Source organism: Neovison vison, chromosome 6 (genome assembly GCF_020171115.1).
Source record: "Neovison vison isolate M4711 chromosome 6, ASM_NN_V1, whole genome shotgun sequence".
NCBI classification, from domain to species: Eukaryota; Metazoa; Chordata; class Mammalia; order Carnivora; family Mustelidae; genus Neogale; species Neogale vison.
The window spans coordinates 200,988,809-201,002,245 of record NC_058096.1 but is presented as its reverse complement, the minus strand read 5'-3'; the positions used below and the strand labels follow the sequence as shown (position 1 = coordinate 201,002,245).

Sequence of the window (13,437 nt, the reverse complement as noted above, 5' to 3'; positions counted from 1 at the left end):
AAGGCAGTCACTTGGAAAGCAGAACAGATTGGTTGCTACATTTTATAAATTCCTTGTGGGAGAAACAATGAACTTAGAGAGCTGGAAGCAGTAACTGCTTCCAAGGACTTACCTTTGGGCCAGCTAGTCGAATAGTGGGTGGCGATGCCCTTGTTGCATGTTTTGTGATAGCAAGGGCAATATTTTGTTTTCCATTCTTGCCCTTTTTAGTATTTTCCAGATTTTCTGCAGTGAGCAGTTTTTGCATGGAAAATTGGGGATCGGGGTGGGGGGTACTTAAAAAACAGCAAAAGCTTAAACTAAACGTGGACTCTCGCTGGGCGAGCAGTGTCTGATACTCTGCTTCTACTGAGTCTCCACTGACTGGGGCTACCCCCTCTGAGGCTGGATCTTGCATGACAGCCAGAGAACTTGACTTGCAAGCTCTAGGGGACAAAGCTATAGCCCTGTCTCAGGCCTACCTGGCCACATGGCCTTGGGGCCACATCCTATTTGTGACCCTTCCCTTTGACCTTGAGAATGGGCTGCAACACCAGGTTGAACGGCCACTTTCAAAGTCTAGAAATATGATTAAACAGCCACACTGTAAAGAAACATTGTATTCCATGAGCTTCAGCACTGGGTGGAGGCAGGAGCTGCCACATCCCTGAATCCGTAATGACGTTAGCATTTACTGGTGTTGGCCTAGTGGGTGTTTCTCGAGACTGTTTGCTAGAACATACCCTGTGCTGTGCCACATTTGTGCCCATTTGCTTCCCACGCCAGCCCTGTGAGCTGAATGCTATTACCCCACCCTGCAGATGAGCAGCACGGGGCTCAGAGAAATGCACGCCCGCCACGGAACATACAGCCTGTGTGTGATTCAGAGATCCAGGCTGCTACCTGCTCTTCCAACCGCCCTGATGGGCAAGCAGTGGGTCATGACCTACACCCTGAGTGCAGGAGACGACCCTGCTCAGACAGCTTCTCCATGCTTTGCTGAGGCTTCCCCAGGCCTGGCTCAGTGCCTGATAAGTATATTTGGGGGGGATGTAGGTGAGTATAGGAGCAAATAAGGGACTAGATGGAGGCAGGAGGGAAGGAATGAGGTGCGCAGGAGCCATTAGGCCATGCTGTCTTGTGCGCAGAGGAGAGAAGATGTGCCTCCTTTCCTTCTCCTGAAAAGACTACTTCAGCCCCTGGGACGAGAGGAGACTCAGGCCTTGGGGGAGGTGGCAAAGGTGTTCACCAGCCAAGGGCCTTGCCAGCCCTGGGAGAGAACATCTGCCCAGACAGTGGCTGGCTCCCCGCCCTTGGCCATACTCCTGCACCAGATGGCATTAGCTCTGGGCAAATTTTCTTCCTCTCCAGTTGTGGGCCTCCCAGCCCCATCTCCTTCCTTCCTGTTGGCAGCGTGGAGCGGCACGTACAATTTATCAATTATTAGCATACACAATATGCGTCTCACGGAGGCTGTATGGCTGTATGTAGATGATTTTCTCTGGCCCTTCCAAAAAACGCTCAGGAAAAGCAAAGGCGTTTTTGGTTTTTTCGAATGAACGTGAACGTGACCATCACCTTAGTCCATCCCGTCGTGCTTCTGGAAGTCGGTCTGTAGGTAACCCCAGCGAGCACACTCACGGAATCCAGGAAACACCACCTGGCGGGTTCAGGCGCGGAAGGCGTGCCCCCCCGATGGCTCCAGCTAGCCCCTCAGATGGATGCCCATCCTGTCCCGTCCTCCCGGGCCACAGGCTGGTTTGTGTGTTCACCACATCTGGCCTTTATTTGAAACCCCACCTCAAAGTATTTCATAGCACAGAATATCTTTCCTTATTAAATTCTCCCCCACATATTTTTTTCATAAAACAGGCACCAAAAACTACAAACCTACCCGTGGCTCTCAAAGTATCTGTTTATAAACCTTTGGAAACCGTTCGCAATTCGTTAATCACATTTTCAAAGGAAGTTACAGTTTATAGATACACTAACAAATGCCATATCCGATGCCTCAGCCCCAGTAACGAGATCCTCACGCAGGGAGAGAGGGAGTGAAGCTGTGGATGTGTCAGAGGCTAAATCCGGAGGGACAGGGGAGAGCTGGCCCAGGAGGCTGAGGTTTACTTCTGTTTCTGTCACTCTTACTCTGTGGCCTCACATCTCTTCTCTCGTGGGAAGAGCAGAGAGAGGGGATCAGCCGTACTCAAACACAGTAGTCTATCTATAGTGACAGTGAGATAGATATTTTTCAGGTCACATGCTCCTAAAACACAGTTAGGAACACGTCACTTAAAATGTACTTTAAAAGTGGTTCATTTACAAGGGAAAATGTTAAAGCCATTAAATATATCCAAGTCAGAACTCTAAAGTTCCTTATGCTTAAAACCCAAGCCAGCTTTAAAAATAAATAAATAAATAAATCTTTAAGAAGGAAAAGAGGTAATGTGGAGAGCATATATTTGGTACCTGAAACATTCAAGGGCATGAAGCTTTCAGGTGCAGCTTGATCCAGGCACACACACCATGTTTTCAGGACTCTCTCCTGTTTTTTCTCTGCTTGCTCTGCGCTGGCTTCATTCTCAGGAAGGCTCTCTCCAAGCAGAAGCAGAGATAGTTAAGAGGAGCTTAAGTTCACATCCTACCACCTTAATGGTGCTAGCAGATGTGCACTCCTCCATGGCTGGAGGCCCTGCACAGCTCAAGTGTCTTCCTTGTGGAGGTCTCATCTCTAGGCTTCCCATACGCTCTCCTAATGGGAGAGAAGATAAAGGTGGACCTCAGGTCCTTATGCTGGAGTTTACTCATCACCCTCAGCCTGTCTTACTTTATGCAACAGCCACTGATTTTTCCTTCTCTCATTCAAAATAACCACTCTGTTACATTACTGCTTGCACTCTTAAGGAGCTCAGCCATTAATAAAGACCCCCCATGGGAAGCGTTTTAGACTGGTCTCCCAAACCCGGTTAAGCAGACATTGTAGAGGGCCATTCCCACAATGGCGTTCTAGAATAGGTATCCCCAGCCATGCCTGTTTCCTTCCGTGAAATGAAATTACTTAGACTCACTGGCTTGTGGACCAGCCCACTGTGAATGCCTCTTTACCTCCAGGTTTCCTGAATATCAAAAGTGCAAAGTACTGAATTCCTTCCATAGTTATAAGAAAAGAAATGAAGAAGGACATCCAAGAGTGGTCAGAAGTCAAGGGTTCACTTACAGATCTGTGGATTACAGAATTGCCAAGTACCATCTGAAAGGACTTGGGGCTTTGAGCACAGGTATGAGTTTTTCTGCTGGGACAGTCTCGAGTCCCAGCTGAGCTATAGTCCACAAGTCTTGGTGCATCATAGATGTGGCTTCTGTGAATCACTGAATGGGTCACCTTCATTTCAAGGAAATGACCTGTTAGCCAACTGTATAAGATGAGCCTGTGTCTTGGCCAGCAAGCTCACGGCTCTCAGGAGTCATGCTAGCTATATATTAAGGCTTGATTCTGTGCCAGGAATGGCTTTGTCCATTTGCATACAGTATCTAGTTAATCTCTCAACCTACCATTGCCTGGGAGGTACTATTGCTTTTCCTATTTTGCAACTGAGAAAAGAGGACCATGGAGGAACTTGGCGCCCTGCTCAGGATCACAGGCCCACTAAGTGGCAAAACTACTCTCATAAAGACAAATGGACACTTTCTGAGGCTAAGGGAACATTGGGTGCTTGGGACTTAGGGAGGCTTTTTAAATTTCTTTAGGAGTGTTTGAAATAACGTGAGGTTCAGCCATGAAACTTGAGTCAGGGGCTGGTGATGGGTGGGGTATGCCTTGCCCCACGCTGGCTGTGGGATTTTTTTTTTTTTAAGATTTTATTTATTATTTATTTGACAGAGAGAGATCACAGTAGACAGAGAGGCAGGCAGAGAGAGAGGAAGGGAAGCAGGCCCCCTGCTGAGCAGAGAGCCCCATGCGGGACTCGATCCCAGGACCCTGGGATCATGACCTGAGCTGAAGGCAGCGGCTTAACCCACTGAGCCACCCAGGCGCCCTGGCTGTGGGATCTTATCTAAAGTGTCCTTTTACCCATTATTTAGCTTGTGACCGCCTCTTTTCATGTATGCATGGTGGGCAATAAACTGACCTTGAAAAGGCAAAATTAAGGGTGATAACCTGCAAGCAGGTCCTTGGAGAAGGAAGACAGACTGCTTCATTGGCTTTATTTATAGTACTGGGTCCTTTCTAGGTATCTGATAAGTGTATTTGAATAAATTAATAAAGGAGCATTTTGAAATAACCAAAGGAAGTACTTCTCACCAAAAAACAAAACAAAACAAAAAAACGAACAACAACAAAAACCATTTTAGACCTAGCATTGTGCCACCCACGAAAGCTCTGCCTTTAATGCCCAGAAGCTGGGGTGTGTGGGCTTCTGGGGGCAACTAGCAGCTCTCAGTAAGGCTCTTGCCCAAATGGAGCTTGGAGGCCATTAGGCAGTAAACAGAGGTCCGAGAGCATCTGACTCTGCCTTCTTGAAGGGATGTGGCAAGTCTTTTAGCATCATGTGGCCCCTTCCCCATCGCACCTCCTCCCTGTGAGACATGGGTGACAGCTCCACTCGCCTCCTTCTGTTCCTTCCACTCAGCCCCCGCCTGGCTCTCGCAAGGGCTGGAGCTTCCATGAACACACAAAGTTTCCATAACGGGATCCAACTGCAAATCTGCTGTCATTTACGGCGGCCTCTCAGGCAGCCACTTCCCCTCCTCTTTGTCTGCGATGGATCCGATGTCCTAAAACTGACCTTGAACATCTGTGAGTTGGAAAACCTGAGCGAAGGGAGTGGCCAGGTGGCTGACCCAGGTGACCCGAGCCCACTGCCCTTCAGGGACAGTGCAGCCTTCCTGGGTGGGGGCGGGGTGGAGTGGGCACACTCCAGAGGCGCCCCAGGTCTCCCGAAATGCACTTGACAGGAAGAATTAGAGGGCGGGAAAACCACTAGACCCTGTTTGGCCCCACAGTGGCCAAGATCTACCCTGTCTGGCCTCTGTCCCCTTGGTCCTACTGGGGGCCCATTCAGATCTGTGTGGTTCAGCATCTCGGCAGTGACCTTCTCCTTCACAACGATGTGCCTTTAGCACCTGTGTCCACAGCAGCCAAGCAGCGTCCAAAATAGTAACCTGTGCTTTGGGGGTCTGAAAACACAATGACACTGTCCCTTCTCAAATCTAACCAATTCAATCCAAAGATGACCAACTGAGGGACCGAAAAAGAAAAAAACTGTACATACATAGGTATTTTTTCCAAGATGCCATTGGCCGTAGCTTATGAACTTAAAAGGGGCTGCTTATCTTCAGCCCGCAGTAGAGGGCAGACTTTCCTACATTATAAACATCCCAACCACCAGCATTAAAGGCCCTGAGACACAGGAACGTCCGAACATACACCCGTCCAGCGGATAAAATGGTAGTCTTGTGGGGTGACTAACACCAGTGATTTAGGGTGAAAAAAGAAAAACCACTCTCCAGTTCTTAAGACACTTATGAGCTTTTCCAGAGAAATGCCCTCATGGTCATTAAATCTGGCAATGACTCCCAGCACCCACAACCACTCTGGGCACAGAGGCTGTACTCAGTTCAGTCCTGCTGCGGCCTGTGTGATAGCAAGTAGTAGGCTCCGTGTGTCTACAAAATGTCGCCAGGATGTTGAGCCCAACTGTGGAGACCAGTGCTTTTTGTTTCCTTGCCGAAGGGTATGGCATGGGTTTGAGACTGGATGGGGGGGACAAAGGGATAGCGCTACATTTTTGGTAAACTATGAAAAGCCCTTTCCTGTGTCACAGAGGGATGGCTTTTAAAACTTGGGGGCAGAGAAGGAGCTCCCCTATTCCACAAAGGTGCCATCCAGGCACGGGAAATCTTCGCTTTGCTTCTGGTGGATTCGGAGGCAACGAGTCCAGTAGGTAAATTCACATCAAGGAACATCAGCTCGTTATCCCCCCAGCTCGGGCCAACTGGCCTGGGCTTTCCTGCTTTTACAGTCCGTCGGATTGTACCCCGCTGGGTTCTCTCCAGTGTCTCTTCACTCTGTCCCCAGCCAAGAACCAGGGCTTGGGGAGGTAAAGCCTGTCCTGGCAGATGATTCATGGAAATTTTTTTTTTCTTTTCTTTTTTTTTTCTTTTTCTTTATCTTCTTTTGCTGCCAGTATGAAGAAGGAAAAAAGCGAAGGAAACCTAACTACAGTAGCGTTGACCTCTCTGAGGTGGAGTGGGAAGACCGGGACGATGTGGTAAGTGACTTGATTTCCAAGCCCAGTGAGGCGGGAGCGCTCCAGGGGACCCACTTCTATACCTGGCGGCCACCTGAGGAGCTGGCCGAGCCCCCCCACCCCCACCCCAGAGGACACCTGTCCCCCAGCGGGATGTGAAGACAATGGGCTCTTCTCATGGCATTGGGAGTTTATAAGTCTCCTGCTGGCTGGGACAGTTATGGCTCGGCCAGCCACCTGCCTGCTTTGTGCCGTCGGCTGACACCATTCCTGCCGGGTTCTGGTCCCTTCTGCTGTGGGTTCATCCAGACCCTTCCTCAGTGCAGTTTAAGGGATCTGCCACCTCAGGGGAGCATGGCCCGAGCCCAGCTGGGCAGCAGAAGGCTGTGCCCACCATCCAGTCAAGGGCAGACGAACTTGCCAGGATGCCATGGGCACAACCCTTACTTTCAGAGAGTCACTCAGGACCCCTCTGCATGGATGGCAGTCTGTGTCCTGGGCTGTCCCCCTTCCGGCCACACTGCATGTGAGGGCACACTCGCTCCTTCCCCACCCAGACTCAGACTTTGGCACTGTATCAAAAGCCTTCCTCCTGCCCATGACTTAACCCCATCCGTCTCCTTGTTATTTCCTCAATAAATCAGATTTGTTCGACATGGCTGACTTTGCGTGAATGTAGGCAGACTGTCCTTAATTAAATTGTCACTTCCCGTGAGTTCCTGCCTGGATCCTTGCTCTTGACTTTCTCTGTGGTCCACCCATGCCAGGACCACAGCTCTCTGCCCGCATCCTCCCTGACTTGTCCTGGGTCCTTTCTTCAGTTTGACCGCAGAGAGAGCCGTGGGTCTTTCGCTCAGTCTGTCCTGCTTTCCCAAGAGTTGTTGAGGGGAACCATTTGGACTCTCCAGCTGGGTTCTCTTGCTGTCGTTTTCTTCTCTTTGTGTCTGTGCTCTCTGGACGTCTCAGCTAGCGTAAATCTTGGCGTTTCTTCCTGCCCTGTGAAAGAAGCAAGAAGCATATCTGAGAAGTGTAGCTGATTTCCTTCATCTGTACTAGGACTCTTGGAACTCAAGTTCAGAAAAAATAACTACTGTTTGGTAAAAAACCACTCCCTCACCTGCCCTCTTTCCCCTCCTGCTGCTGGCCTGACGTCGGGTCAGCTCAATGACCTGGGAGGGTTTTACATCTTGTTCCTTAAACAGGGTCATCAGAGTCTTTCGGTTGTGCCATGCCCAGTCCATGCTCTCCCCTTTCCTCCTGCTCTTACCGTGAAGCAGGCTGGCGCAGCTGGGAGGGGCACTGCCGGGGCATTAGCCCGCCTGGGTTCCAATCCCAAGATGGCGATCTGCGGGCTGTTGGGCTCAAGCACACAGTTATTCTCTCTGTGCCCCAATTTTGGTTTGGGTCCTTCTTTTCCCAGTAAAGTGAGGATGATGATGATCCTGCGTACATCGGACCTGCTGTGACTCTTAAATGTGTTAACATGCTGAAAGATGAAAATGCCTGTCCACCACAGTGTGGACATGGGGAGTGTCTGTGACCGTGGCTGGTCTCTGTACTATTGTCATCAGCATTCATCCTCGGGTAACCCGTTCGTGAATGAATGCCCCCATGGTTTTGCAGCTGCTAAATTGTCTCTTGAGTGTCTGAAGGGGGTGTTCCACTGTTTTCCTTTCTCTTCCATCTTCACTTTATCAGTTGCTTTATTTTGACTCCACTGGACCTTTTGGTTTCCTTTCCCAGAAGGCTGGAACCTTGCCGTCAACATGCCTCCCCCTCCCTTCATCCCATCCATTTGGATCAATAGGGGAGGAAAACTGCTTTACGCTCGTTCTCACTTCGGAGCCCTCACATCATGTTACTGGAAGAGATTTATGTCTTGGCTCACTCTAGCCATTGCCGGCATGCCAGTTAATTTTCGAGGAGCTAGTATCTCCTTTTATTAATGGTGGCTTCCTTGCTCTAACCTCTTTTCTCATCGGAGCTGCGAGCATCGGATTCCCAGCCTCTTACATGTTCTTCACCTCCATCCAACTCGCAGCACTGGGTTTTCCGTGTCCACCTGCAGAGTTCCCACATCTCCTGCAAGTTCACTGCTCTTACTCCACTCCAGCTGGTCTCTCGTGGTCTCTCTGGTTTGGGTCTCTTGTCTTACTTCCTTGAGGAACATGGTACACTCCACGTGTGAATTCCTTCACCTCCAACACATTTGCGGAAGGTCGCCATTTCTCTCCTAGAGATTTGCACTCTCTTGACTGGAGAATACTGGAACCTATACAGAGAAGCTTTGTAACATTGACATGTCATCCCACATGCCCATGTGTGCACCACTGGGGTTGGCATGTAAGTGACAGAAGGCGGGCTTTGGGTCAAGATCTAGGAAAGACCGTGAAGCAGAGCCTGCCCAGCTGCAGAGAACTCCTTGGAAGGAGCTTCCTACTTCTCTTGGCAGCCCGACTCTTGTTGAATGTAATGATGGTATTTATAACATAGACCCTGTGTCCTTCCAAAAAAGATGTGAGGTCACAAATACTCTTAAAACATGTGCAAAATAGACGGGCTAAAATTAGAATCTTAAAAAGAAGGAGAAAATTAGAAGCCGTTTAGAGGTGTATGAACAGGACATCTGGGCCAGTCTCCAGGCGACTTAGGCATCACATCAGAATACAATGAGTAAGGAGGCTCTTTGGAAACCCAGAAGCCAGGAAGGGAACCCAAGACACCCATAGGCTGACCTGAATCACCAGTGTTGGTCACCTCTGGGAAGGAAAAAAAAAAAAATCTTTTAAAATGGAGTTTATCCTTTGGTTATAAATTCCTACAGATGGTTGAAGGACTTAAGGATGGCATCTTCCTTCTTTTACCTTTTAGTCATTTCTAAAACTTTCCACTGTGAACATGATTATTTCTGTGAAAAAAAAAATGTGGATAATCATAACTGATGTAGCGAGTCCTTCCTATATGCCAGCACTGTTCCCGGTGCTATGTGTGGAGGAACTTGCCGAGTCTACACAGCAGTTTTACAAAGTCAGTGTTACTGCTGTCCTCATCTTGCTGTAAGGAAACTGAGGCAGAGAACGGATTGGTCCACGGGCACGCCGTGTGGATTCCAGCCCAGGCCGCCTGGCTCCAAAGCTCTTGATCAACTTTGTTATGCCACTGAGTCCAGGAGTCCTTAAAGACTCTGTGTCAGTGCCCTCACAGCATTCCCACAGCACCCTCCCCTGAGGGGTGCAGCAGAAATGGGGAGTCCTTGCAGCCAGCTGCTGAGCAAATGCTCGCCATGGGGTGGCGCTGTAAACACCCGCCAGAGTTGGCCTCGGCCCCTGAAAACCCTTCTGCTGCCCTGTGAGCCTTTTCTGCGGCTCTGCAGTCAACTCACATTTTGCCTTCCCCACGGTGATTCTGTGGAAAATTTCCTTCGAGTCTTTTCTTTCTAAAGCTCCATAAACCTCTTGTCCTGGGGTAAATTGATGGGAACTTGCCCCATTAGTCTGTTCTTCACACCCACTCCAGTGTCTCTGCAGCTCATGCTTGAGCCCTGGGTGGCCAAACCAAGTGCAGCCCCCCCCACACCCCCTGCCCCCGAAACAGAGAGAGAGAGAAAGAGAGAGAGAGAGAGGATTTTGATTTTGTTGTACGGATACTCTGTGCCCGAGTCTGTTTTCATATCCTGGTTAAACGCTTGCTTGGAAATGACAGACCTGTTTATCTCCTGCTTCTCCCTTCCCCTTTCATGTCTTGGCTTGACCCACATGGCTTGACCTTGGGGGCCTGGAAGTGCGTGCCACCTGCGCCCCAGGAAAGGTGAGGCTCGTGTTCTGATGTGGAGAGCAAATCACTGTCAGCAGAATGAGGATCATTACACACTTACGCGTAAAACCCAAGGCGGCCAGTGAACCTCTGGGGGAGAGCTTCCTTCACAAGCTCTAGCACAGGAGGAAGAGCCAGAGGCTGTGATGGAACCAGAAGCGTGACCAGCAGCTTGTCATAGGGGTGCTCTGAATGGTCCGCGAGGCTGTTGCAGCTCTGGGGTGTGGGCGAGAGAGAGACAGTCTCACTGGGGGCTCCGCGGAAACGCGTCCGATCTGGATAGCGCAGGACCCGGGAGAAGGAGGGTGGTTCCCAGAGAGGCCGGGGAGCTGATCACCATCCCCAGAAAACTATTTCTAACCAAGAGGTTAAGTAAATCTTTCTTTTATCAACCCCGCTGTGGCGAGAGCTGCTTTAATGTCCGCTGCATTATCACGCTTGCATCAGATGGGGAGAAATAAAGGCGTATTGTTGATGTTTAATTTGCTCTCCTTTGGCGCTGTGAAGTTGAACATGGGCACATGTGATTTTTTTACTGACTACGTAATATGCTAACATTGGGGCACACCCAGACTTGCTTGGGAATATTCCTCCGCCAGGCCATTTTCATTTCTCCAGGTACTCACTGCTGTAATCCAGGTGGTGGAAATTTGAGGGCCATTTGGCTAGTTCTGAAGAGCACCATCGATCTTTGCCCTTCCTGGCTTGGTGGGGACCGCGAGCTTCAAGACTCCGTCACTATTCTGGTCTCTGCTCTGGGTCCCTCCACCATCTTGTCTTATAAACTGACCCCTGGGGCAGTGTTGCCACTGATTGACCATAGTGGTTGGGGCAAGTTGCTCCCCTTCTCAAACCTCAGTTTCCTCCAATGGAAAAGTGACATTTCTAGATCGTTCTGGTCTCATGGTGCTGTATTCTCACCACACAGTCTGTTGAAAAGGCGCAAAATCCCCGTTTCCTCCCATGATCACGAGGTCAGAAACCACCTTCCTCTCAGCCCCAGTTCACAAAACCCAGAACCTGTAGGAAAGTTAAAAGCTAAGACTGTTGCCTGGTCAAATTTAAAACCTTTTCTTTCATAAAAAAAAAAAAAATCCAGAAATACCAATACATTCTTTTTGTATTCATGCTGTACCGTTGTTATATTAATGCTTTAAATTTGTCTAAATGCTTTCTCTCCTGATTTGGGAAGCAAAACTAACAGCACGGGCTTAAGGGGCAGAGAGCCTGTGTGACTATAGGCAGGTTTCTTAACTCTGTGCCTCAGTTTCTCCACTTGTAAAATAAGGAAAATGATGCCTTATTTTGAGGGTTTTAAAACCTGTGTCTGGCACATTGTAAAAGCTCAAAAGATGGTATCTGTCCGTATTATCTGGGCTTTATAAGACCGATCAACACAATTACATAGAACCTGACACAATCCCTGGGGTCTGGGAGTCCTCGCTCAGGACACTTTTGATGGACTGAATGTAAAGGAGGAAATGGAGCCACGGAGTGGTCACGGAACAAGGGTGTCCTGGGTAAGACTTGAGTCTTGACACCCCGGGTTATTTCCTCTTTGGTGGCCTGCCTCTTTTTTGGTCTGTGCCCACCCACAGGGGGTGAAGAGCAGCAGTTTTAGTGCAGGAGTTGGGGGGAGGTCACAAAGTCTGTGACTGGTCCATGAGCAGCACTTACAGGCAATGGAATCTATGAAAAGAGGAGACAGCGGCGAGCATCCCAGAGGATGATCTATTTCTCATGTGCCTCCTAGTCGAAGTCTGAAGAATGTTGGTTTAGAGCATGGGCATCCGTGTCAAGCAAACTCGAGCTTGAATCCTGGTCTGGCATTTGAAGTGGGGGAGGGCAGTAGTGACGATGATGGTGGTGGGGACGATGGTGGGGACAGCTAACATCTACTGAGTGCTTAGGGTGGATGAGGCACTCTTCTAAATATCAGCTCATCTACTTCTCACAGCAGCTCTGTGACATGCGTGCTGTCAGTAGTTCCATTTTGCGGAGAAGGAAACTGAGGCATAGAGAGAGAGTAAGTGCTTCTTTCATAAGCTCTGGCTGCAGAGTCCTTCACTACAGCACCGTCCTGCCCCACATGTAGGTGGTTAGTAAGTGTAGTCCAAAAGAGAAAGACTGGACTCGTCAGTGACCGTGGCCTTGGAGCCGCCCAGCCCTCACCACCCCCCCACCACCAGCCCTCACCCCCCCACCACGCTGCTTGTTCGGTGCTACTGGGAGTTGGGGGCAGGGTGGTACGGACTCTCCGAGAAGCTTACCTAATCTCCAACCCGCCTGGGGAATGTGAGAGGGGAAGGTCCCAAATGGCTTTAGGCAGGCACCAGAAAGAGGAAAAATGAAAACCATGTTCAAGATAAATCGAGCCGTTCTTAAAAGTTAGAAAGTAGACTTAATTAGGACCAGCTCTCCCCATCCAAAACCACAAAAGTTAAAATGGGAAAATATTTCCAGAAATGCCCATTATGTGTTGTTAAAAAATATCTAGAGTAAAATATATGTTTTATTTTATACATGCCTCCAGCTAAAAATTATGCTTTTTTACTCTCTCTCTCCCTCTCTCACAGAAGATGGGAATGTGAACCCAAAGCTAGACGGCCCCGAATCAAATTTAGGTTGCTTGCAAGCTTTGCAGTTTTCTATCGGCCAGATCTTAGTCAAGCTCCTCAGAGGAGAGAAGAGGGAAGAGGATGGGGGGGAGGGGAAGCCATGGGGCTGGGAAAGAGCCTTTCCCGACAGGCTGTGGCCTGTCAGCATTTGCTCCTCCTCCACTCACTGGCATCCCCCTCGTCTCCCATTGGTGCCTACGACGGCCCATCTCTCATCACGGCGTCTGCGGTCCATCTCTGAAGCCCACAGAAGGGCCGCATGTAATTAGAAGAGGTCAGCCAGGGAAGGGGGGAGGGCACGAGGCTTGGTGTCCTTAGATGGAACCTCCAAAACTCAATTACCGGGTCCCCCCGCTCGGCTGCCTGTCGCTGTAAAGCAAGACTGTTAACCTCACCGGGTTTCTCCAGGAGCATCTGAAGATGCTTCGTGCTATAGGAAGCGAGTCCCTGTCTTCCAGGTGGTTGGTCTTTAAGAAAGCAAAGAAGAGAAAAGAAAAACTTACTGTGTAGAAAAACACCTTTGACTTGGTACTGTTTTGAAAAATGATTTCTTCATGACAAATGAATACCCTTTTTGGAAAATGTGACTTGTCCCAGAAACGTTCTTGCTTCTAGAGTGTTTTCACGCTGGGGGGGGGGGCTCGGTTCCCGGACCCTCGGGCTTCATCCACATCATGGGTGCTGCCCTGAGGTTCCCAGGAGCACCCCCAAATGGAAGTTGACAGTCATTTATTGTTGTTAGCCTCTCTCCCCCGGCAGGGCAGCTGGATGTTTATTCT

At 49.5% G+C, this 13,437-nt stretch overlaps 1 protein-coding gene across 3 annotated transcripts in view; it reads left to right on the top strand.

Moving 5' to 3' along the window:
* The window catches only part of CACNA2D3 (calcium voltage-gated channel auxiliary subunit alpha2delta 3), an 863,447-nt gene that overhangs the window by 666,749 nt on the left and 183,261 nt on the right, over positions 1-13,437 (top strand). For all 3 annotated transcript variants that reach the window (XM_044253365.1, XM_044253364.1, XM_044253363.1), the window contains one exon: positions 6,165-6,248. In XM_044253365.1, coding sequence (XP_044109300.1) covers positions 6,165-6,248 — 84 coding nt within the window. The remainder of the gene's footprint in view (positions 1-6,164; positions 6,249-13,437) is intronic.